Source organism: Theropithecus gelada, chromosome 13 (assembly GCF_003255815.1).
Source record: "Theropithecus gelada isolate Dixy chromosome 13, Tgel_1.0, whole genome shotgun sequence".
Classification (NCBI taxonomy): domain Eukaryota; kingdom Metazoa; phylum Chordata; class Mammalia; order Primates; family Cercopithecidae; genus Theropithecus; species Theropithecus gelada.
Window position 1 is genome coordinate 82,006,363 of NC_037681.1, and position 27,326 is coordinate 82,033,688.

The 27,326-nt window shown below is 39.1% G+C and overlaps 1 protein-coding gene across 1 annotated transcript in view; it reads right to left on the bottom strand.

Annotated features, from left to right (window-relative positions):
• USP34 (ubiquitin specific peptidase 34) overlaps window positions 1-27,326 on the bottom strand; it is a 288,446-nt gene that overhangs the window by 171,445 nt on the left and 89,675 nt on the right. Inside the window, exons 7-10 of the mRNA XM_025405742.1 lie at window positions 26,465-26,657; window positions 24,673-24,734; window positions 15,991-16,072; window positions 15,814-15,906 (exon numbers count right to left, since the gene is read on the bottom strand). Coding sequence (XP_025261527.1) covers window positions 15,814-15,906; window positions 15,991-16,072; window positions 24,673-24,734; window positions 26,465-26,657 — 430 coding nt within the window. The remainder of the gene's footprint in view (window positions 1-15,813; window positions 15,907-15,990; window positions 16,073-24,672; window positions 24,735-26,464; window positions 26,658-27,326) is intronic.

A 27,326-nucleotide genomic window follows, 5' to 3' on the forward strand; every position in this document is an offset into this window, starting at 1 on the left:
AGCCTGGAGCCTGGGCCCAGGAATTGAGGAAATGTGAGGCTGGGGCTCAGAGGTGCTCACATTGAGGCAGACCCTTGGGTGATCAGCTAGTTGCCAGAGTGCTTCAAGGACCTTGGCCCCAAGCTCACCTCCAACTCCTGGGTACTTGGTGCTCTCGTGGAGCACTGTACCATGCCCCATACTATATAAGCTTGCTGGGACCAGCCCAATCTCAAGAGCCCCACAGCCCTCTATTGTTGCTGTATCCCCCATGGAGCACCTGTCTCCTGCAGGACAGGCACTCCCCGAGGAGAGGGACAGCAGCAATGAACTATCTCTGCGTTCTCTGACCAGCATGAAACCAGCACAAACAGGCACTAGTAATTGTTGGAAAGAACCCTTTTCATGTGTTCAAAAGTTCTGGGGAATAACGGAATGATTTAATTTGGTCTTTGAGTAGGGTACAAGATGAATATGAATTGTCTTGCAAAGAGAAAAAAAACGAGACAAATGCTAACAAGAGTCCTTCCAGTTGAAATAAGATATCTGATAAATACATAGGCAATTATTACAGACAGTATTGAAATTTTAGTTTATAACTCTACTTTTTATTTTTCACATGATTTAAAAAACAAATACAAAGAATTATTATTAACCTGCCTTACTGGGCACACAACATACCAAGTTGCAATTTGTGACAGCAGTAATAAAAATGGAGGGATGGAGTTATTAGGAGCAGAGTTTTTACATGGCATTGAAGTTAAGCTGGTATAAATTGAAATTAGACTGTTATACCTTTAGGATGTTAAATGTAATCTCCATATTAAATACAAAAGAAAATTAAAAGGAAATCAAACTGTTTCACTACAAAAAACAAACAAAAAAAACAACAACAAAAACACCACCACCAAAACAACTAAACATACAAAAAAGGCAGTAATGGAAGAAAGGAGGGAGAAAACCACGATAAGACATAGAGAAAAGAAAAGGCAAAATAACACAAGTTTGTCCCTCTTTATGAGTATTTTAAATGCAAATGGTTTAACTCTCCAATCAAAAGAAAAAGACAGAATTGATATTTTTCAAAAACTTGATCCAATTGTCTTTAAGAGGTTTGCTTTATATCCAAAGACACAAAAAGGTTGAATGTGAAAGGACAGAAAAAGATATTCCATGCAAACAGCAAGCAAAAGCAAGCTGGGCTGGCTATACTAATATCAAATAAGATACAATTTAAATTGTAAAAAGGTTACCAGAAAAAACAAATGGAATTATCATTTAATCCAGTAATCTGATTCCCAGGTATATGTCTAAAAGAATTCAAAGCAAGATATCAGAGAGGTATCTGTATTCCCATGATCACTACAGCATTATTCCTAACAGCCAGGATGTAAAAGCAGCCAAATGTCCATCAACAGATGAAAGAACAAAAAAAAAAAAAAAGTGCTACAGGCCAGGCATGGTGGCTCATGCCTGTAATCCCAGCACTTTGGGAGGCCAAGGCAGGTGGATCACTTGAGCCCAGGAGCTCAAAACTAGCCGGGTCAACGTGGCAAAACCCTGTCTCTACTAAAAAAATACAAAACTTAGCCAGGCATGGTGGGCATGTGCCCATAGTCCCATCTACTTCAGAGGCTGAAGTGGGAGGATGGCTTAAGCCTGGAACGTCAAGGTTGCAGTGAGCCATAATTGTGCCACAGCACTCCAGCCTGGGTGAAAGAACAAGACCGTGTCTCAAAGAAAAGTGTGTGTGTGGCCGGGCGCGGTGGCTCAAGCCTGTAATCCCAGCACTTTGGGAGGCCGAGACGGGCGGATCACGAGGTCAGGAGATCGAGACCATCCTGGCTAACATGGTGAAACCCCGTCTCTACTAAAAAATACAAAAAACTAGCCGGGCGCGGTGGCGGGCGCCTGTAGTCCCAGCTACTCGGAAGGCTGAGGCAGGAGAATGGCGTGAACCCGGGAGGCGGAGCTTGCAGTGAGCAGAGATCCGGCCACTGCACTCCAGCCTGGGCGGCAGAGCGAGACTCCGTCTCAAAAAAAAAAAGAAAAGTGTGTGTGTGTGTGTGTACGCGCACAATCCAGTATTCATCCTTAAAAAGGAAGAAAATGCTGACACATGCCACAACACAGATGAATGTTGAAGAGATTAGGCTGAGTGAAAAAGCCAGTCACAAAAGGACAAATATTTAATGATTCCACTTATATCAGAAACCTAGGGTACTCAAAATCATGGAAACACAAAGTAGAATAGAGGTTACCCAAGGCTGATGAGAGGGGGAAATGAGGAGTTGTTGTTCAATGGGTATAGAGTTTCAGTTTTGCAATGTAAGTTCTACAGATCTATTACACAATGTGAATAGACTTAACACTAGTGAACTACACACTGAAAAATGATCAAAGGGGATAAACTGTATTTTTTTCAAACCACAGTTTATCTTTCATAAGTTTACCAAAGATAAAGAAAAACTTTAGTAATAAAATATTCAAAATACCAAGAAGATATGATCATAAACATTATGAAGACTGGAAGAAATAGAGAAATAAAAAGTTTCACAATAATAGTTGGAGACTTCAATATCCAATTTTCAATAAAGAGAATAACCATAAACAAGGACATAGAGAATCTGAATAACACAATAAGCCAAATAGACCTAGGAGGCATATACAGAGCACTTCATACAACAGCAGCAGAAAACACATTTTTCTCAAATGTGTGGGACATGTTCCAAGATAGACTGGATGCTAGACCACAAGTCTCAACAGATATTAAAATACAGATAATCATACTAAAATGTTTCTCTACCCACAGCAGGAAGAAGCTAAAAATCAGTATCAGAAGAAAAACTGGAAAGCTCACAAATTTGTAGAAATTAACACATTCAAACAGCCAAAGGATCAAAAAAGGAATCACAAGGGAAATTAGAAAATATTTACAGATAAAATACAACAGAAAATAGAATGCAGAAAGAACAATGTTCAGAAGAAAATTTATACATGAAAACTTATATTTACAAATGTAAATGTGAATTAAAAAAAAATCTCAATTCAATAACCAAACTTCACAACTTAGGGAAGGAACTACAAGAGAAATAATTAAACCTAAAGCTAGTAGAAGGAAGACAATGATCAGAGATAAATAAAATAAAGAATATGAAAATAGTAGAGAAAGCTGGTCAGATGCAGTTCATGCCTGTTGTAATACTCTCAATTTGAGAGGCCAAGGAGGGAAGACTGTTTTACACCAGAAGTTCAAGACCAACCTGAGCAACACAGTGAAATCCTTTCTCTACAAAAAATATTTAAAAATTAGCCAGGAGTGATGGCACAAGCCTGTAGTCCTAGCTCCTTGAGAGGCTAAGGCGGAAGGACTGCCTGAGCCCAGGAGGTTAAGATTACAGCACTGCACTCCAGCTTGGGCAACAGAGCAAGAAATTCTCTTTAAAAGACAGTAAGAATGGGCCAGGCACAGTGGCTCACATCTGTAATCCCAGTACTTTGGGAGGCCAAGGCAGGTGGATCACATGAGGTTGTGAGTTTGAGACCTGCCTGGCTAAAATGGCGAAATCCTGTGTCTACTAAAAATACAAAAATTTGGTGAGTGTGGTGGCACATGACTGTAGTCCCAGCTACTGAGGAGGCTGAGACAGGAGAATCACTTGAACCTGGGAGGCGGAGGCTGCAGTGAACCAAGATCACACCACGGCACTCCAGCCTGGGCAAGACAGACAGCTATTCCGTATCAAAAAAGAAAAAAAGTCAGTTAATAGAGAAAACTAATAAAACCAAAGGAGGGTTTGTTAAAGGACTTTATCAACGACAACCCTTTAGTTTGATTATGGGGGGAAAAAAACACAAAGAACTTAAAGCTGCAACGAAAATGAGGGCATTCATACTAAACTTACAGTTCTAAAAAAATTATGAGATATTATAACTAATTGTACACCAGAAAATTAAGACAACCTGTAAGACTCCTTTCATGACAAAAACTCTCAGAAAACTAGAAGAAAAAAAATCCTCAACATGACAAGGGGTACTTACAAAAAACCCACAGGCAATATCATACTCAATGATGAATGACATATCTCCCCCTAAGATCAGAACAAGACAAGGATGCCCATATTTACTACCGCTACTTAACACTGTACTGAAGTTCTAGCCAGAGCTATTAGACAAAAGAATGAAAGGCATTCAAATGAGAAAGGAAGATCTAAAACTATCTCTGACTGCAAATGACATACTCATATATATAGAAAATCCTAAAGAATATACAGAAGAACTACTAACCTGAGAAGCAAATTCACAAAGTTGCAAGGAACAAGGTCAAAATGCAAAAATCAGCTATATTTCTATACACTAGAAATGAACAATCTGAAAAGAAAATTAAGAAAGTAACAGAATTTTCAATAGCATCTAGAAGAATACTTAGGAACAAATCTAACCAAAGAAGGTAAAGTTTTGTATACTGAAGACTACAAAACACTGCTAAAATAAATTAAAAACCTAAAGAGAAAGACATTCATGTTAATGGATAGGAAGACTTATATTGTTAAGATATTAATATTGTCTCCAAAGTGATCCACAGAGTCAATGCAATACCTATTCTTTTTTACAAAACCGGAAAAACTGGTCCTCAAATTCATACAGAATTGCAAGGGACTCTAAATAGCCAACAGTCTAAAAAAGATGACTTTGAAACCTGCAAAAAGGAAAAAAAGAAATAACAAAAAGCAACAGTAGTAATTAAACAGTATGGTACTGACGTAAGGACACACATGTAGGCCAATGGAGTAGAATGAAGATCCCAAAAATAAACATTCACATGAAAAAGGTCAACTGACTTTCAACCAAGGTTGCCAAGACCATTTAATGGGGGAAAGGACAGTTTTTTCAACAAATGGTGTTACGAAAACTGATTATTTACATGTAAAAAGAATAAAGTTTAATCTTTACTTTACACCATATATAACAACTCAAAGCACATCAAATACTTAAACTTAAAAGAAAAATCTTTTAAAAAACCCTTAGAAGAAAAAGGTAAGGATTGTAATCTTCATGACGTTGGATTTTAAAATTATTTCATGGGTATGACACCAAAAATAGTCAACAATAACAACAAAGATACGTTAGACTTCATCAAAATTAAAAACTTTTGTGTATCAAAGGACACTAAAAGAATGAAAATAAACCATAGATCACATGGCAAAAAATAAAGAAGCATCTGACAAAATTCAACATTCATTCATAATAAAAAGGCTCAAAAGAATAGGCATAGAAGGAACTTACCTCAACATAAGGGAGGCCATATATGAAAAGCCTACAGTTTTGTTTTCGTTCTTTTTGTTTTTTGGGGGGGCCAGAGTCTCACTCTGTCACACAGCCTAAAGTGCAATGGTGCGATCTTGGCTCACTGCAACCTCTGCCTCCCAGGTTGAAGCAATTCTCCTCCCAAGTAGCCTCCCAAGTAGCTGGGACTACAGGCGCCCACCACCACACCCGGCTAATTTTTGTATTTTTAGTAGATATGGGGTTTCACTATGTTGGCCAGGCTGGTCCCGAACTCCTGACCTCGTGATCCACCTGCCTCGGATTCCCAAAATGCTGGGATAACAGGTGTTAGCCAGCATGCCTACCAGCTTTTCTTTCATATATAAAGCACATAAACAATAGCATAATCAATAGGGAAAAACTGAAAGCTTTTCCTCTAAGATCTGGGATAGGCAAGGACCCCCAGTATCACCACTCCTATTCAATTTAATACTGAAATTCCAAGAGAGGACTTAAGGAATAAAAGGACTCCACAAAGAAAACAGGAAGAAAAATTATCTTTTTACAAATGATCATATATATGTAGAAAAACTTTACGACTCCACAACAACAAAAAACTGTTAGAACTAATAGTGAATACAGTAGGGTTGCTGGATCCAAATTAACATACAAAAACCAGTGGCATTTCTAAGCACAAACAGGCTATCTGAAAAGGCAATTAAGAAAACAGTCCCATTTACCACAGCAACAAAAGCATTTTATAATATTTAGAAATAAACTTAGCCAAATAAGAGTTGTACACTGAAAATTATAAAACACTGAAGAAAATTAAGGAAGACACAGATAAATAAAAAGACATTCCAACATTCATGCACTGAAAGAAAAATACCATTAAAAGTCCATACTACCCAAAGTGATCTATAGAGTCGACACAATCCCTATCAAAATCTCAATGGCAGTCTTTTGTTTCAAGACAGGGTCTCACTTTGTCAGCCAGGCTGGAGTACAGTGGCACGATCTTGGCTCATTGCAGCCTCAACGTCCTGGGCCCAAGCAATCCTCCACCTCGGCCTCCCGAGCAGCTGGGACTACAGGGACATACCACCATGTCCAACTAGTTTTTAGTATTTTTGGTAGAGACAGGGTTTCAGCATGCTGCCCAGGCTAGACGCGAACTTCTGAGCTCAAGCTATCCACCCTCCTTGGCCTGCCCAAAGTGCTGGGATTATTAATAGGCGTGCGCTACCACACCCGGCCTCAAAGGCATCCCTTACAAAAATAGAAAAAACAATCCTGAAATTCATACAGAACCACAAAAGGCCCCAAATAGCAAAAAACAATCTTCAGTAAGAATACAGCTGGAGGTATCACACTTTTTAATTCCAAAATGCACTACATGACTACAGTAATCAAAACAATATGAGCCAGGTGCAGTGGCTCACACATGTAATCTCAACATTCTGGGAGGCTGAGGCAGGAGGATTGCTTGAGGCCAGAAGTTTGAGACCTGCCTGGTCAACAGAGCAAGACCCAGTCTCTACAAAACAACTTACAAAAATTAAAAATTAGCTGGGCATGGTGGCATGCTCTTGTAGTCCTAGCTATTTTGAGAAGCTGAGGCAGGAAGATCACCTCAGTGCAGGAAGCTGAGGCTGTAATGAGCTATGACTGAATCACTGCACTCCAACCTGGACAACAGAGCAAGACCCTGTACATTAAAAATATATATTATATATGGTACTGGCATAAAAATAGACATATGAACCCACAGAACGAATAAAAACCCCAGAAATAAATCCATGCATCTACAATCAACTGATCTTCCAGAAGGATGCCAAGAACATGTGATAGGGAAAGGACAGTCCCTTTAACAAAAGGTGATGGAAAAACCTGATATCCACATACAGAATGAAATTGGATCCTTATCTTATACCACATACAAAAATGAACTCAAAATGAATTAAAAACTTCAAAGTACATTTAAGACCTGAAATTGTAAAACTACTAGAAGGTGACATAGGTAAAAAGCTTCTTGACAATGGTCTAGGAAATAATTTTTTTGACAGGAACTATTAGCATAGGCAACATAAGCCAAAATATACAATTGAGATTTTATCAAAACCAACAAGCTTCTGCACAGCAAAGGAAACAATCAGAGTGAAAAGGCAACCTACAGAATGAAAGAAAATATTTACAAACCATGTATTTGATTAGGGGTTAATATTCAGAATATTTAAGAAACTCGTACAACTTAATAGCAAAAAAATAAAAATAAAAATAAAAAATAAAAAAATAACCCTATGTAGCGCAAAGAGAATAGACATTTCTCAAAAAAAAGACATACAAATAGCCAACAGGTATAAAAGCTGCTCAGTATTACTAATCATGAGAGAAACACAAATCAAAAGCATGAGATATTATCTCACACCTACGTTGTAACAGCTATTATCAAAAGGACAAAAGATAAATGTTAGCAAGAATGTGGAGAAATGGGAATCCTTATACACTGTTGGTGGGAATGAAAACTGGTACGGTCATTTTTGAAAGCAATATGGATGTTCCTCAAAAAATTAAACAGAACTATCTTATGTTATGATCCACAATCCCACTTTGGATATATATCCAAAGGAAATGAAATCACTATCTCAGAGATATCTTCACTCTCACATTCACTGCAGCATTATTCCCAAGAGCCAAGATACGGAAAAAAACTAAATTATCTTTCCAAAGATGAAAAAACAAAATGTGGTGTACATATACATACACACACAGGGGTATTATTCAGCTTTTAAAGAGGAGGAAATCCTTCCATTTTTGACAACATGACTGACCCTAGAAAACACTATGCTAGGTGAAATAAAGCAGACAGAGAGAAATACTGCACAGTCTCACATGATCAATTTAAAGTAGTCAAAGCAGCAGAGAATACAGAAGGACAGAGAAATAAGTTGACATCGGTAGAAGGGTATAAAATTTAAGTTCTCCAAAATGAGTAAATTCTGGAGATCTCACATACAGCAATGTGACTATAGTTAACAATACTGTATCGCATACTTGAAAGAAAATGGTAACTATGTGAGGTAATATATGTGAATTAGCTTGATTGTAGTGATTATTTCAACTATGCACATTAAAACATCAAGTTGTACATCCTGAATACATAATTTTTATATTTATATAGTATTTCAATATTTGCCTATATCTCAATTTAAAGAGAAAAACAGAGAAATTATATGCAAATTATATACCTGATTTAAAATACTAATATCCAGAATATTTTTTGTAAAACTCAAAAGAAAACCAAACAAAATCCAATCAAAAATGGGCAAAAGACATGAACAGACATTTTTCCAAAGCAAATATGCAAATAGCCAACGAGCACAGGAAAGCATGTTCAATATAATCAATCATCAGGAAAATGCAAATAAAAAACACAGTGAGATACAAATTCACACCTACTAGGATATCTGAATTTTTTTTTCAAAAGGGAAGTAACAAGTATTGGCAAGGATGTGGAGAAACCAGAACCCTCTGGTGTCACTGGTGAGAATGTAAAATGGTGCAGCTGCTGTGCAAAACAATTTGGTGGCTTCTCAAAAAGTTAAACACAGAATTACCATGTGATCCAGACATGCTACTCCTAGGTATACGGTTCTGTATGGCTTAAGGATAGGGATACGTTCTGAGAAATGCCCTCTTGTGAACATAAGAGTATACTTACACAAAAGATGGTAAAGTCTACAACACACTTAGGCTACATGCTATAGTTTATTGCTCCTGTACAGCATGTTACTGTACTGAATACTGTAGGCAACTGTAACTCAATGGTAAGTTTTTGTGTATGTAAACACAGAAAAAGTAATTTGTTGCACTACACTAGGACAGCTATCACAAAATCACCAGGTGACAGGAATTATAATAAGCTCCATTATAATCTTATGGGACCACAGTTGTATACGTATGTGCTCTGTTGACTGAAACATGCTTATACAATGCATGACTGTATATACAAAATAACTGAAAGCAGGAAACTGAACACATATTTGTAAACCCATGTTCACAGCAGCATTGCTCATAATATCCAAAAGGTGGAAACAACCCAAATGTCCACTGATGGATGAATAAAATGCTGTATATACATATAGTGGAATATTAGTCATAAAAGGAATGAAGTTGTAATGTATGCTATGACATAGACTGACTTTGGAAACATTATGTTAGTAAAGTAAGCCACACAGAGGAAGACAAATATTCTGATTCCACTTATATGAGGTACCTAGAATAAGCAAACTCATGGAGACAGAAGACAACAGAATGTAAAACAGCTGAGCGTGGTGGCTCACACCTATAATCCCTGCACTTTGGGAGACCAAGGCAGGTGAATGGCTTGAGCCCAAACACTGGAGACCAGCCTGTGCAATACAACAAGACCCTATCTCTACATAAAATACAAAAATTAGGTAGGCATGCTTTAGTCCCAGCTACTCTGGAGCCTGAGGCTGGAGGGTCACTTGAGCCCAAGAGTTTTGAGGCTGCAGCAGTGAGCTGTGATTGCGCTGCTGTATCCAGCACAAGTGATACAGCAAGACGCTGTCTCCAAAAAACCAATGTAAAATAGAAGAAACCAGGGGCTGAAAGGAAGGAAATTAAGAGTTGTTGTTTTATAGGTACCAACTTGTTACTGGTGATGAAAATGTTTTTGCATACAGAAAGTGGTGATAGTTACATAACATTATGAGTATTTTTAATCCCACTGACTTGTACACTTACAAATGGTGAAAATGGTAAATTTTATGTTATGCATATTTTACCACAATATAAAATAAAAGGAAAATACAAGAAAAAGAACATATATATTAAAAGCCTTCGACCAAGGCCAGGTGCGGTGGCTCATGCCTATTATCCCAGCACTTAGGGAGGTTGAGGCAGGTAGATCACTTGAGGTCAGGAGTTTGAGAACAGCCTGGTTGACATGATGAAACCCTGTCTCTATTAAAAACACAAAAATTAGCTGATGTGGTGGTGCACATCTGTAATCCCAGTTACTCGGGAGGCTGAGGTACAAGTATTGTTTGAGCTCGGGAGGCTCAAAGAAAATTAAAGTTCCCATCAGACACGAAACTTACAAATTTCTGAAAGATTAAAATGACTGGGAATATCTTTTTATTTATTTATTTGTTTGTCTGCTTGAGACATAGTCTCACTTTGTTGCCCAGGCTGGGGTATAATGGCGTGATCTTGGCTCACTGTAACCTCTGCCTCCCGGGTTCAAGCAATTCTCCTGCCTCAGTCTCCTGAGTAGCTGGGATTACAGGCATGCATCTCCATGCCTGGCTAATTTTTGTAGTTTTAGTAGAGATGGGGTTTCATCATGTTGGTTAGGCTGGTCTTGAACTGCTGACCTCATGATCTGCCCATGTTGGCCTCCTAAAGTGCTGGGATTACAGGCGTGAGCCACCATGCCCAGCCTGAGAATACCTTTTTAAAATGTAATAGGTAAAGAAAGTTGTAGCTCAGAGTAAGCTGTAAGAAAGCTATAGAGGAGGTAGGTGAGACAATCTTCCCAATATAACTGAGAAAGATTCTGGGCTCAGAGTAACAGATATGATGGACAGAATGAAGAAACACAGAGATGGAGACGGGACTTAAATGAAGTTCTCTATAAAGAATGATTCTGTCAGCCATCCATCAGTCAGAAAAACATGAGCAGCCAACATATAGGTAACCCATCCACCAGAGATCTTCCCTGGGGGAGAAAACTATATAAAGTAATTGCAAGTAAATATAGATACTGGTACCGCTGCACATTCTCTCATTTAGAGTCCTACAACCTGAAATGAAAGCTTGATGAGACAAACGAGAAAAGTACAAGTAGTTACGCCTCCAATACTATTCCCCGAGAAGTTGCCAGACAAGAGTTCCATTTGAGAGACAGCACTATTAGAAAAGTATTTTATGAAACTCCAAAGTATATACAACATATATCTAGTTGTCTTGTAGAAATATGAATGTGGCCAGGTGTGGTGGCTCACACCTACAATCCCTGCACTTTGGGAGCACAAGGTGGGAGAATCGCTTGAGCTCAGGAGTTCGAGACCAGTCTGGGCAACAAGGCGAAGTCTCGTCTCTGCAAAAAACACAAAAATTAGCCAGGCACAGTGGTGTGCATCTGTAGTCCCAGCTACTCAGGAAGCTGAGGTGGGACAGTAATTTCAGCTCAGGAGGCAGAAGCTGCAGCAAGTCAAGACTGCACCACCGTACTCTAGCCTTGGCAACAGAACAAACAGCAAAGGCATATGAAGAGACCCACAACATAAAAAATCCAGTACAGGCCGGGCGCGGTGGCTCAAGCCTGTAATCCCAGCACTTTGGGAGGCCGAGACGGGCGGATCGCGAGGTCAGGAGATCGAGACCATCCTGGCTAACACGGTGAAACCCCGTCTCTACTAAAAAATACAAAAAACTAGCTGGGCGCAGTGGCGGGCGCCTGTAGTCCCAGCTACTCGGGAGGCTGAGGCAGGAGAATGGCGCGAACCCGGGAGGCGGAGCTTGCAGTGAGCTGAGATCCGGCCACTGCACTCCAGCCTGGGCGGCAGAGCGAGACTCCGTCTCAAAAAAAAAAAAAAAAAAAAAAAAAAAAAATCCAGTACAGACAAGAGATATGAATATGTAATAGAGGAAGAAATAATCCCTCCTAGTAACAGTTCCTGAAAGGGCAAGAAGGAATAAGATTCAAATTATGAAACTTAATATAGAAACAGCTATTGCAGTGGCCAGACTATAACTCAAGTATAGTTATAACATCACAAGCTAGCAATATGCAACAATGTCTTACAAAGCAATAATAAAACAAGTTTAGAAATGCGCGCACACACACACACACACACACACACACAATTACCCAGGTGGTCGCTCGTGTCTGTAGTTTCAGTTACTTGAAAAGTTCACTTGAGCCCAGAAGTTCAAGGCTGCAATGAGCTAATTACACCACTGCGCTCCAGCCTAGGTGAGAGCTGGAGACTCCATCTCAAACAAGTACACAATGTTAGACACGGGAAGCCAAAGAAAATACATTGAAAACCTACCGCGGGCCGGGCGCGGTGGCTCAAGCCTGTAATCCCAGCACTTTGGGAGGCCGAGACAGGCGGATTATGAGGTCGGGAGATCAAGACCATCCTGGCTAACATGGTGAAACCCCGTCTCTACTAAAAAAAAATACAAAAAAAGTAGCCGTGCGAGGTGGCTGGCGCCTGTAGTCCCAGCTACTCGGGAGGCTGAGGCAGGAGAATGGCCTGAACCTGGGAGGCGGAGCTTGCAGTGAGCTGAGATCCGGCCACTGCACTCCAGCCTGGGCGACAGAGCAAGACTCCGTCTCAAAAAAAAAAAAAAAAAAATTTAAAAAATAAAAAAATAGGCCGGGCGCGGTGGCTCAAGCCTGTAATCCCAGCACTTTGGGAGGCCGAGATGGGTGGATCACGAGGTCAGGAGATCGAGACCATCCTGGCTAACACGGTGAAACCCCGTCTCTACTAAAAAACACAAAAAACTAGCCAGGCGAGGTGGCGGGCGCCTGTAGTCCCAGCTACTCGGGAGGCTGAGGCAGGAGAATGGCGTGAACCCGGGAGGCGGAGCTTGCAGTGAGCTGAGATCCGGCCACGGCACTCCAACCTGGGCGACACAGGAGACTCCGTCTCAAAAAAAAAAAATAAAATAAAATAAAATAAAATAAAACCTACCGCGAAAAAGCTAAGAATTCAGTGAAGGCTCAAGGCAAACAATCATTAGTAATGAAAAATATTTTAATTATATCTCCATCACTAAATAAAAGAAATAGCAACATAATGGAAAAAATTAAATATAGTTGAAGAAATCACAATTTATAATAGCAATAAAAAAACAAATTCCTAAGATTAAGCAGAGCACGAAATAAAAATCTATATACAAATAACTTTGAGACTGTGAATAATGCAAAAGAAAAAAGAAAAGGAGTATCATACTTTGGACAGGAAGACAGAACTTAGGTTCTCAAATTAATCATCATTAACACAATGAAAACATTTTACGTATATACTAAAATTCACATGAAGACATAAATAAGACAGAAAAGTTATGACAATAATGAGGAGGGACTAGTCGTCTCAGGCATTTTAAAATATTACAAAGATACAAGTAAAAATAAAGAAAAAAAAATAGTATAAACTCAACGAACATGTTCTTAAAGGACCAGAAAGTAAATATTTTAGGATTATGGGTGACAGGGTCTCTGTTATGATTACTAAACTCTGCTATTGTGCTGTGGAAGCCACCATGGACAATACGTAAAAAAACGGGCACGTCAGGGCAGGCGCACTGGCTCACGCCTGTAATGCCAGTACTTTGGGAGGCCAAGGCAGAAAGATTATGAGGTTAAGAGATTGAGACCATCCTGGCCAACATGGTGAAACCTCGTCTCTACTAAAAATACAAAAATTAGCTGGGCAGTCGTGTGTGCCTGTAATCCCAGCTACTTGGGAGGCTGAGGCAGGAGAATTCCTTGAACCGGAGAGGCGGACGTTGCGGTGAGCCAAGATCATGCCACAGAACTCCAGCCTGGGTGACATAGCAAGACTCCATCTCAGGAAAAAAAAAAAAAAAGAAGAAGAAGAATTGGCATGTCTGTGTAGCAAAAATTTCCAAAAACACATAGTTGGCCCACAGACTATAAATTTACCAATCCCTGGTACAGATCATAATTATACATACAAATAGGTCAGTCTAGAAAGTTCAAAAAATGACCCAGTCAAGACAAAACTGGCATCTCAAGTCAGAAAGAAGAGTTAGTAAACAAATAGAATTGGAAAAATTCTACAACAAAAAAGGGAGGAAAGTTGGACACATACACAACACTTTAAGCCAACATAAATCCCAGCTGGATCAAAGATTAAGATATATAATTGCAATAGAAAATATACAGGAAGAAACTAAAGGAGAATTCTTTTATAATGTTGTCAATGGAGAAGGCATTTCAGACCAAGATACAAAATCCGCAGACCATTAATAACTACAACCACAAATATGAAACTGAACAGTAAAAGCCACCTTAAGCAAAGCAAAAGGCATCAAACCAGGATACAGTCATAAGTTGTAATCGCAAACAAAAGATCAATTTCAGCGACACATAAAGAGCTCCTACAAATTAAAAAATAAAAAAACAATTGATAAATGGCAAAAAAACATGAACAATTCCAGAAAAAGCAACAAAATGGCTCTTAAACACAAGATTTGCAAACTCACTCATAATAAAAGAAACACAAATTTAAAATACCAATGATATCACTTCTCACCCATCAGGTTGGCAAAGATCATGAAATTCAATGTGCTGATGAAATTAAGGGGAAAGTGAAACTGCAATACCAGTATCTACCACAAGCAAACCACACATATACTTTAACCTAGTAATTCTAATTCTACTTGTAAGTAGGAATTTATCATAGCTACACAAAAGTTTTACACAAGGATGAAATAAACATGTTAGAAGTTATTTATTACAGCATTGTTTGTAACAGAAAAGACTCGGGGGGCCAGGAGTTGTGGCTCATGCCTGTAATCCCAGCACATTGGGAGGCCAAAGCGGGTGGATCATGAGGTCAGGAGCCTGAGACCAGCCTGACCAACATGGTGAAACCCCATGTCCACTAAAAATACAAAAATTAGCTGGGCATGGTGGCACATACCTGTAGTTTCCCAGCTACTCAGGAGGCTGAGGCAGGAGAATCACTTGAACTGGGGAGGCGGAGGTTGCAGTAAGCCAAGATTGCACCATGGCACTCCAGCCTGGGCGACAAAGCAAGACTCCGTCTCAAAAAAAAAAAAAAAAAAAAAAAGGCTGGGGAAAAAATACTGCCCATAAATGGGAACTGGTTAAATTAATTATGGTGCATACTTTTAATTAAACACTATACAGTCTTCCAAGAAGATGAAAAGCACTTCATATATTGATGAGTAATCTCCAGAACAAAGAAAAAAAAGAAAAAAAAAAAACCAAAGCCAAGTCTGGTTGGTATGCTACATTTGTGAAAAAGAAAGAAAAAGAAAAATGTATATAGTTCACTATTTATACAAAAAAAACCTCTGATATACCTGAGAGGATAAGAACTATATGCCTGAGAGACGGGGCAAAAAGGAAAAACATGTAATATATCTTTTATATTTAGTTTCGGAATTTTGAATCATGTGGACATATGCCTATTTTAAAAAATTTTAAAAAAAAGTATAATAGACAAGAAACATATCAATAAAATAATTCAAGATAGAAGGGTAGACTGTATAAATGAGAATAACAGGAAAATGTCTCTTTATTAAACCAGGATGGTTTCATGAAGAAGCTCCAACTGACTGACTCTGATTTCCTTCCATTCTACCAGTAACATAAATAAGACATGGACTCGGAAGCCAGATTTCACTCCCAGCTTGTCCATGTCTTGGTCTCCTTAGCTATAAAACAGGATAACAGAATTTACCTCATAGAGAAGCACTTACAACATATGATAAGCAAAGCACTCAATAAACGTGAGCTGTTAGTATTACCTGTGCTGCAGCCCAAATGCAGTCAATATGTTGAGTACTCAGTCGCCCTTCTGCTGCCAAAAAATTCAAAATCACTTGGCATTGTTTGATAATCTGGAAAAGAAAAACTTAATATCAATTTTTTAAAATATTCTTCTCTATCAACAGAACAGAGAAGTCATGTAATTATCCACAAACCTCAATGTGTAAATTTGGTCCAAATATATGCTCCACCACATTGTTGCTAATAAGCCAGTCTGCAAGTTCTTTTGCAATGGACCTAAAGTAATAAAAAATAGTACATTAAAAAAATAGTGTCATCTTTAATCATGTCTAAAAGGTAGACTCAATTGAAAACCTAAATTTGTTCCCATAGGAATTACAAAGAATTAGATACAATCAGTTTTACAGAATACTACAAAGCATAACCAGAATGAAGTATGATACTGAATTTATAAATTCAAATTCCTTGAGTTTATAAACAAGCAACAAATAACTGAAACACTAACGAGTAACACCAGGTACACAGGTGTAACACTGAATTAGTGATGTATTATCCTACTCGAGGTCTTTGCCTTCCCACTTTTTAATTTCCATAGTATGTACTGAAGCACTCAGGAAAGGTTTCCCAGTATGCCCTTTATAATGACATAATATCAGGAAAGCAGATTACCAAAAGCATGAACAACAAAAGAATTACCCCCAAGCCAAACTGTAAGTCTCCTTGCTGATACTATTGAAGATTCTACTAACAGATGAAAAGTAAAGTAACCAACAGTCATGTACTGCATAATAATGATTTGGTCAATGACAGACCAAAGGATGGACCAAATATACAACAGTGGTCCCATAAGATTAAAACTGACGTGAACAATTCCTATCACCTAATGTCACTGTGGCCACCACGTCATAGAGCAATGCGTTACTCACACGTTTGTGGTGATGCTGATGTAAACAAATCTACTGCACTGCCAGTAATACAAAAGTACAGCATGTACATACAGTATATAAAACTTAATAAATGACTGTTGCCAGTTTATGTATTTACTATACGTTTTATCTTTAAAGGATACTCTTTCTAGGTTTTAAAAAAAGAAAGGCATTGTCAGCATGGGAGATGACAGCTCCATGTGTATTATTAAAAAGTAAAACAAAAAAAAGAAAATAGCTTCTTTTTTTTCTTCTTAGGATATAAAGAATAAGGATATAAAGAAAAAACACTTCTGTATAGCCATATAACGTGTTTTTATTTTAAATGTTATTATAAGAGTCAAAACGTTAAAAATTTTTTAAGTTTATAAAATTAAATAAAAAGAGTAAGCTAGGTTAATTTAATAGTGAAGAAAAAAACTTTTAAACAATTTGTGTAGCCTAAGTGTACAGTGCTTACAAAGTCTACAGTAGTGTAAAGTCACATCCTAGGCCTTCACATCCGCTCAGCGCTCACTCACCAACTCACCCAGAGCAACTTCCAGTCCTGCAAACTCCATTCTTGGTAAGCGTCCTATACAGGCAATAGCCTATTTTATCTTTTTTGCGGATTTTTAACATTATTTTTTCTAGTTAGATATGTTTAGATACACAAATACTTACAGAGCATTACAAATGCCCACAGAATTAAGGACAGTAACATGCTGTACAGGCTTGAAGCCTAGGAGCAACAGGTTATACCACCTAGGTTTGTATAACTTTGCACAACGAAATCACCTCATGATGCATTTCTCAGAAAGTATCCCTGTCATTAAGTACCATATGACTACATTATAAAATGGGTGGAAGAAAATAAGCTTCAAAATAAATTGTACAATAAAAGGTCCCCAATTTTTTCTGCTATATTATATACAGATAAACTAGAAGGATTAAGTAATTTACTTTCTTATTGCATATCCAACAAAGAATTTACATTCTATAACAGAATTTTATGCTAACAATTTTTATTTATTTAAAAAAAAACACTAGGAATTAGACACACGGGCCTCAAAGGGTAAAACATTAAAAATAAAACTAGGTATATTTTACCTATTTCTGAGTAGCCCTACTGAAGTTATGATCCATAAGATTCAACTCTCTGATTTACATAATAGTTCAAGAAACAAAATTAATTTTTAAAAAAATCCCACTATGAAGTAGGTCTATTAAAGAACACTAGAAGACCCAGGCTGGTGCTGTGGTTCACGCCTGTAATCCTAGCACTTTGGGAGACTGAGGTCGGGGCGGGGGCGGACTGCTTGAGCCTAGGAGTTCCAGGCCAGGCTGGGTAACATAATAAAAGCCTGTTTCTACAAAAAATAAAATAACATCAGCCAGGCATGGTGGCTCATGCCTGTGGTCTCAGCTACTAAGGAGTTGAGGTGGGAAGATCATTTGAGCCCAGGTCAGAGCTGTAGTAAGGCGTAATTGTGCTGCTACACTCCAGCTTGGGCAACAGAGCAAGACACTGTCTCAAAAATTTAAATGGGAGACCAGGGACTTTCATAATAACGATGCAACTATAAAATTGGACAGTATCATTAACAACCACTATTCGGAGGTCTGAAAACATACATGCAATGGGGGTCAAAGTAAGTGGGAAGAGGTGCCAGAAAAAGTATCTGAATACCTCAAACTTCCCAAAGTTGATGAAACACATTCATCTACACATCCAAGCAAGAAGTAGAACAAACCCCAGGAGGATAAACACAAAGAAATCCACATCTATACATACTGTAGTCAAATGATTCAAAGCAGTGAGAAAAAAACAACTAAGCATATACAAGGGAACCAGAATAAGATTAACAGCTAACTTCTTATCCCAAACAGTAATAGAGCTACATAGGAGCAATGTTTTTTATCTTATTTTATTAGAGTTAAATCAGTATGTCAAGAAATTAAATGCATATTTAACCCATAAAAACACTAAGAAAATTGAGGTATTTTTTAAATCAATGGAATTAAAATGGCACACTAGAATCTACGTATACACTATAAAAATAGACAGTGAAGGAGAAACAGAGAAACAAGATATGAGATACACGGAAAACCAACAGCAAAATGACAGATGTAAAACAAGCTATACAAAATTATTAGGGAATTAAGAACTGTCATCAAGGCAGAGATTATACGATTATATATTTTTTTTAAAGATCCAACCATATGCTACCCCTAAGACATACTTTAGGTTCAAAACAAGCAGACTGAAAATAAAAGAATGGAAAAAGATAAGTCATGCCAAAAATAAGCTTAAGAAAGGTTCAGGGGTTACACCAATATCAAATAAAATAGACTAAGCCAAAAAAATGTCTGAAAGAGACAAAGAAGGACATTTAAAATGAAAAAAAGGATCAAGTTATCAGGAATACATATGGACCTAACAAAAGAATTCCTGAAATACATGAAGCAAAAACTGATGACAGAATTAAAAGGAGAAACAGACAATTCAGCAAGACAGCTAATTCTTGTTACTCGCATTAGTTATATTCTACAGAGTCACTGCAAACACTGAATTACCTAATGCTGAACCCTTGGTCCTACAGGAAATATGTACATAATATAGATATCATACACAGATTTTTAATGTGAAAAACCTCTCATACTGGTTGATTCTATTTTCTCTATTTTACAAAAGAGAAAACAGCATGGCCGGCTCACACCTGTAATCTCAGCACTTTGGGAGGCCAAGGCAGGTGGACTGCTCGAGGCCAGGAGCTTAAGACCAGCCTGACCAACACGGCGAAACCCTGTCTCTAACCAAAAATACAAAAATTAGCCGGGTGTGGTGGCAGGTGCCTGTAATCCCAGTTACTCAGGAGACTGAGGCAGCACAATAGCTTGAAGTCAGGAGGCAGAGGTTGCAGTGAGCTGAGATCGTGCCGTTGCACTCCAGCCTGGGCAACAAACAGAGCAAGACTCCATCTCAGGAAAAAAAAAAAAAAAAAGAGAGAGAGAGAAAATGAGGTTCAGAAGCGTTTAGATGCCTTGCCTGAGGCCATCTCCTATGTCTAAACAAGTGCTAGGGGTGGGATTCAAACCCCATCCAAGTGGCGCCAGGACTTCTTATACTCCACCACACTGCCCCTCAGCACCTCCATCTCCATATTCCGTATTTGTGAAGAAAGAAAAATATTTTTTCTTCTCTTCCATGGTTTCTATATTTGTGAATTCATCCATTTGCTGCAATTTATTTGTAGCTCCAAAATCAGTATTTGTGGCATTTTCATAGGCACTCACAGACATGCACATAGCAGTGAAAGATTAGAATTTTCCAACATGCACATTCCTAACTAAAGTCAAACAAGGTGGCACTCTGTCATCTTGCTTCAGAGCTCATACAGAGACGACTAAATCTGCAAACACTCAGGATCAAATGTATTTGGAGACTTCAGTATCCTTTTTTTTTTTCTTCTTTTTTTTTGGACAGACTCTTGCTCTGTTGCCCAGGCCGGAGTACAGTGGTGTGACCTCGGCTCACTGCAACCTCCACCTCTCAGGTTCAAGTGATTCTCCTGCCTCAGCCTCCCAAGTAGCTGGACTACAGGCGCGCACCACCACACCACCAGGCCCAGCTAATTTTTTTATTTTTAGTAGAGACGGGGTTTCGCCATGTTGCCCAGGCTGGTCTTGAACTCCCGACTTCAGGTGATCCACCAGCCTTGGCCTCCCAAAGTGCTGGGATTGCAGGCATGAGCCACTGCACTCGATCTCCTACTTTCAATAATAGAGAGAATGAGGCAGAAAATGCAACAAGAATATAAGAGACAGACAACAATGCTACAAACCAATTTGACCTAACAGACATCTATAGAACACCCCATTCGACAACAGCAGAATGTACAGTCTTCTTAAGCACACACCGAACAGTCTGTAGTACAGACCACATTAAGCCATAAAACAAAACCAAGAATTCAATTAAAAACTGGGCAATGGGCCGGGCGCGGTGGCTCACGCCTGTAATCCCAGCACTTTGGGAGGCCGAGACAGGCGGATCACAAGGTCAGGAGATCGAGACCACGGTGAAACCCCGTCTCTACTAAAAATACAAAAAATTAGCCGGGCGCGGTTGTGGGCGCCTGTAGTCCCAGCTACTCGGGAGGCTGAGGCAGGAGAATGGCGTGAACCCGGGAGGCGGAGCTTACAGTGAGCCGAGATCGGGCCACTGCACTCCAGCCTGGGCGACAGAGCGAGACTCTGTCTCAAAAAAAAAAAAAAAAAACTGGGCAATGTTGTGAACGAAGAAACATTATGGTAAATAACCACATAAAAAGATGTTCTATGTCAACAATTAGGGAAATGCAAATTAAAACCATGATGAAATGCTACTTTATATCCCCAAATGGCAATAAGAAATCTAGATAATAATAACTGCTGGCAAGAATGGGGAGAAACTGGAAACCTCCTACAATGCTAGTGGGCATGTAAAATAATGCAGGTATACTGGAAAACAGTTTGATAGCTCTTATAAAAGTTAAAGGTAAACTAATCATATAAGCAACAATTCTAATCCTAAGTATCTACTACAAAAAATGAAAACATACGATCACAAAAGGACTTTACATAAATGTTTATAATGGCATTATTTATACTAATCAAAAAGTAGAAACACGCTGGGCGCGGTGGCTCACGCCTGTAATTCCAGTACTTTGGAAGGCCAAGCGGGCGGATCACGAGGTCAGGAGATCGAGTTCATCCTGGCTAACACCGTCAAACCCCTTCTCTACTAAAACTACGAAAGATTAGCCAGGTGTGGTGGCGGGCGCCTGTAGTCCCGGCTACTCGTGAGGCTGAGGCGGAAGAATGGCGTGAACCCGGCAAGTAGAGCTTGCAGTGAGCTGAGATCGCGCCACTGCACTCCAGCCTGGGGGTCAGAGCGAGACCCCCGTCTCAAACAAACAAACAAAAAGTGTAGCCGGGCGCGGTGGTTCACACCTGTAATCCCAGCACTTTGGGAGGCCGAGGCAGGCGGATCACGAGGTCAGGAGATCGAGACCATCCTGGCTAACACGGTGAAACCCCCGTCTCTACAAAAAATACAAAAACAAATTAGCCGGGCGTGGTGGCGGGCGCCTGTAGTCCCGGCTACTCTGGAGGCTGAGGCGGGAGAATGGCGTGAACCCGGGAGGAGGAGCTTGCAGTGAGACGAGATCGTGCCACTGCACTCCAGCCTGGGGGTCAGAGGGAGACTCCTGTCTCAAAAAAAAAAAAAAAAAAAAAAAAAATGTAGAAACAAACCAAATATCCATCAACTGGCAATTGATCAAGTGTGGTATATCCATACAGTGTAATACTATTAAGCAATAAAAAGGAATAAAGTACAGAGACAAACTACAATCTCAATGAACCTCAAACAAGAGTATACTAAGTGAAAAGAAGCCAGATGAAAAAGATCACTATCATTTGATTCTTTTTAAATGAAGTATCCCAAAATGGGTAAATCTACTGAGATAGAAAGTAGATTAGTGAGGCTGGAAATAATAGGTACTGGCTACAAATGGGCAAAAGACATCTTTTTTAAGTGATGGAAATGTTCTAGAATTGGACTGTGGTGACAGTTGCACAACTCTAAAACTTTACTATTATAAAATTCACTGCACTGACTTGTATATATAAAACAAGTGAATTTTATATGTATATGTTAATAAAACTGCTTAAAAACACCCAGTTCACAGCCGCCACAGTATTTATCACATACTTTTTCTCTTTACTCCAATTTTCTCACACTGTATACACACTCTCCCTTCCCATTTTGAACTCTTTACCACCAGTCCTCAATACTTTTACTCTCCTCTCTATTCTCTTAAACATGTCTTTAGGATGTATATTCCTTGCATTTGTTACTGGAATTCTTTCTTATTCCCCTATTCGCTGTTTTCACACAACACCTAGCCTGAATGTGTTATTACTGCAGTGAACATTCCAAATTTTTAATCCTTTTCACAGGGGATGAGAGGAGTATGAGTATCACATTAGCAATTATATAAGGTTCTCTTTAAGCGGTCTTGCAGAGGTAGAAGGGTGAGGGGACACAGAGGATGAAAAGGAAAATCCAGAGCTGTAGGTTTCTTTTGTTTGTTTTGGTTTTTTTCCGAGACAGAATCTTGCTCTGTCACCCAGGTTGAAGTGAAAATGGCACTATGTCGGCTCACTGCAATCTCTGTCTCCGGGTTTAAATGATTCTTGTGCCTCAGCTACCCAAATAGCTGGAATCATAGGCATGCGCCACCACACCTAATTTTTGTTATTTATAGTAGAGATGGAATTTCGCCATGTTGGCCAGGCTGGTCTTGAAACTCCTGGCCTCAAGTGATCTGCCCACCTCAGCCTCCCCAAGTGCTGGGATACAGGTGTGAGCCACTGTGCCTGGCGCAGAGCCGTAGCTTTATAAATACTTTGGATGTGGTCTACATAATGTCTTGACAGTGTGAAATAACACTTCTAATATGATCCAGAATGTATAAAGCAATGAAAAATTCTAGGCAACACATTTTAAGGGGACTACTGACAAAGAATATTGCCAGAGATGAATGACTCATATAGTGATAAATTCAAAAACCATACCATATAAAGAACAACTGGGAGAATAAGAATTCTTTAGTCTAAAGGGAAAAAAGAGTCAAGAGACAGTCTCTGGTTTCCAAATTCAAGACCTAAGTTCAACTGAGATTAGCACCTTAGAGCAGTAGTAAGATCAAGTTACACTAAAGAATGACTCACACGTATAATTACGAATTTTCTAACAAAGCAATACAACTCTGTTCCAGAAGATATTCTACCCTACTGTTTAGATTTTAAAAACTGATTTCTCTACTAGATGAACAATTAAATGGAATATATATATTTCTCAGAACCCAAGAAGTCTAAGCTATAAAAACTACTTTTTTAACTCCCAATGTGATGTTATTGGAAATGGGGCCTTTGGGAGATAATTAGGTCATGAGGGTGGAACCTTCATGAATGAGATTAGTGGCCTAATAAAAGGGACTCCAGAGACCTCTCTGCTTCTTTCCACCATGCAAAAATAAAAAAAGAAAATGGCAGTCTACAGTCCAGAAGAAGGCCCCACCAGAACTTGATGATGCTGGCAACAACCTGATCTTGGACTTCCAGCCCCCAGAACTATGGGAAATAAATTTCTGTTGTTAACCAGAACTTGACGATGCTGGCAACAACCCGATCTTGGACTTCCAGCCTCCAGAACTATGGGAAATAAATTTCTGTTGTTTATAAGTCGTCCAATCTGTGGTACTTTGTTGCAGCAGCCTGGACTAAGACAGTGTATTTTCTGAAAACTATCAGTACCATATTCTTCAAGATTAAATTCTCTAGTATAAACAGTATGCTTTCATACCGTGATAAATAGTACTATATGTTGGTATATGCTTTTAAAAGAGAGAAATGTGGCCAGACGCAGTGGCTCACACCTGTAATCCCAACACTTTGGGAGGCTGAGGCAAGTGAATGGCTTGAGTCTACAAGACCAGACTGAGCACTTTGGGAGGCTGAGGCAAGTGGATGGCTTGAGTCTGCAAGACCAGATTGAGCAACATGGCAAAACTCTGACTCTACAAAAATTAGCCAGGCATGCTGGCATGTGCCTATAGTCCCAGCTACCCAGGAGGCTAAGGTGGGAGGATCGCCTGACCCTGGGAAGTTGAGGCCGTAGTGAGCCATGGTCCCACCACTGTACTCCACCCTGGGCAACAGAGCAAGACCCTGTCTCAAAAAAAAGAGGGAGAGGGAGTTACGTTACAGACAGCATAATGTTCTGAAAGCTTGATGAAGACTGCACAAGTTGTCACGGGGCAAAGAATTTCTAGTAAAAATTTTAAATCTAAAATTAGAATTTACCATATAAACAACTGTACATTAAAATGGTATACTTATATATAAATTAATGCTCCTACTTACGTTTCTGTGTCTGATACTAATGATTCATTATTGCACACATCATTGAAGGTATGGAGTTGATTCTATGATTAAAGAAAAGAAATTAAGGGTTTTTATTTCCAAAATTATTCTTGCATATGTCAGCAAGTACTAAGAAACATGGTAAACTGATTGACATATGTAGATCACGATAACTAGATTAACATTACAAAATCTAAGACATAATCAGAGACATACGCTTCTCAATTAGTAAAACTACTTCTGTTACATTAAAATACTAAGTAAGGGCCAGGTGCAGGGGCTCACACCTGTAATCCCAGCACTTTAGGAGGCCGAGGCAGGTGGATCACCTGAGGTCAGGAGTTCCGAGACCAGCCTTGCCAACATAGTAAATCTCCATTTCTATTAAAAATACAAAATTAGCTGGGTATGGTGGCACGCGCCTATAATACCAGCTACTCAGGAGGCTGAGGCACAAGAATCACTTGAACCCAGGAGGCAGAGGTTGCACTGAGCCAAGATCGCGCCGCTGCACTCCAGCCTGGGCGACAGAGTAAGAGTCCATCTCAAAAAAAGGGAAAAAAAAATTAAATTCATTCCGCAAATAGTATTCTTTATTACACTGAGCACACTAGAGAAAACAAAGCTGAGTAAGTAAAAATACAACAATCTAATGCAAGAGAGCAAGTAATGTCATTACAGACAAACTTTCAGGAAAGGCTTCCTAGATAAATCCACTCAAGATTTAATTTATCTGGGACAATGTCAACAAGTATCTTATGAAGCCCGGTACACAAGTAAACGCTAGCTACTTCAGATTTTCAGTGTGACTACACTACCAAAACAAAACAAAAACACAAACAAACAAACAAAAAACAGTAATGTGGCTGGGTGGGGTGGCTCATGCCTGTAATCACAACACTTTGGGAGGACGAGGCGGTTGGATCACCTGAGGTCAGGAATTCCAGACCAGCCTGGCCAACACAGTGAAACCCCATCTCTACTAAAAATACAAAAAATTAGCCAAGCGTTGTGGCTCACACCTGTAGTCCCAGCTACTCAGGAGGCTGAGGCAAGAGAATCACTTAAACCCGAGAGGTGGAGGTTGCAGTGAGCCGAGATCACGCCACTGTGCAACGGAATGGGACTCCATCTCCAAGAAAAAAAAAAAAAAAAAAAAAAAACCCAGAAATGTAAAGGAGTAAAGCAAATGGGGACTGTAACAAACCGGAGAAAGCATGTTCATTCTGAAGGATAAAGTTAATTACTTAGTTCTAACAGACTGTCGTTATGCAAGAATACAGACCCAAGGATACCAGGCCTTCTTCCAACCCCCTCACCAAAAGAAGCCAAGAATACAGATTTTTATGTTATTTTGTCCTACTTAAAAACAGTATTTAAGACTATTCAAAACAAACATTTAGTAAAATTTGGCCTACGGCCCAATAATCTATGGTTTCTGCCTGGAAAATTAATTAACTGCTTATAAAGCCCTCCAATTATTCCTCTTTCACAAAACATCTATAAACATAAAAACCTGAATAGTTTAAAAAGACAAAAACAAAATGATGAAAGAGTTGGACCCGGAAATCAAATGGACCCACAGTATAAATCCATATAAATCTAAGCTTCAGACTTTTTCATCTTTAAAATAAGAGAAACACAGAAATTATTTGTGAAGGCCATACAAAGTAATCCATGTAAAATACTTAGCACAATGCCTAGTATGAAGGGCTCCATAAATAGTGGGTAGTAGTATGATAGACCAGAAAGCAAATAAACAATGACCAAAAATAAAGCAAACACAGCTTACTGTTATCTGACTCAATCCAGCCAACCTCATAGTCAAAGTAGGTGACATAAAGTACTTAAATGCAAGATCTAGGCTTTCTTTATCAAAGCATAATGTTGTATCCAATGGTTCTTTCACTGTGCTCCACATTAAGTCAGCCATGTTACGAGCTGCACTCTGTCGTAACTCCTGATCAGAGAGCTTGCATAAATACCTGAAATGATTCAGAAATAGAAAATACATACAAACTCATAAAGCATTTTAAAAGACCACTCAATAACTTAAAATGTACATTGTAAGCATTAACGTTTTTTTGTGTCCAAAACCCACAAACCTCTGGTTTTCCTCTCAGGCCCTGCCTAATCTCTTTGGCAGATTCCTTCTGTGCTGTCCAACCTTTCAACATTAGTGTTCCTGAAGGCCTGTAATGGATTACAAAATGGCCACAAATTCCTCCCATCATTATATGTACAAGACTTTGCAATGTGACTTAGCTATTCCTCTCATCAAAAGGTGTAATCTGTTTCTACACCCTTAAATCTGGGCCTTGCCATATGACCTGCTTTGGCCAGTGAAATATTAATAGACATGACATAAGGGGAAGCTAGAAAAGCCTTTGAGCTTGCCTTCTCTTGCTGGGAACTCTAATCACCACCAAAACAAGGAACCAAGGTTAGCGTGCTGGATGAAAGAGAAGTATCTGATGCTCCAACTGACATGAAGCCAACTGCAAGACATATATGAGATTCCCCCTCACCCCACAAGACCAATCAGCATGGCAATCACACAATGTGGGAACAAGGCTAACCTAGACCATCCAGTTTCAGCCAAGTCAATACAGATCAACAAAACTGCCCAGCTAACCAGAGAACTGTGAGAAATA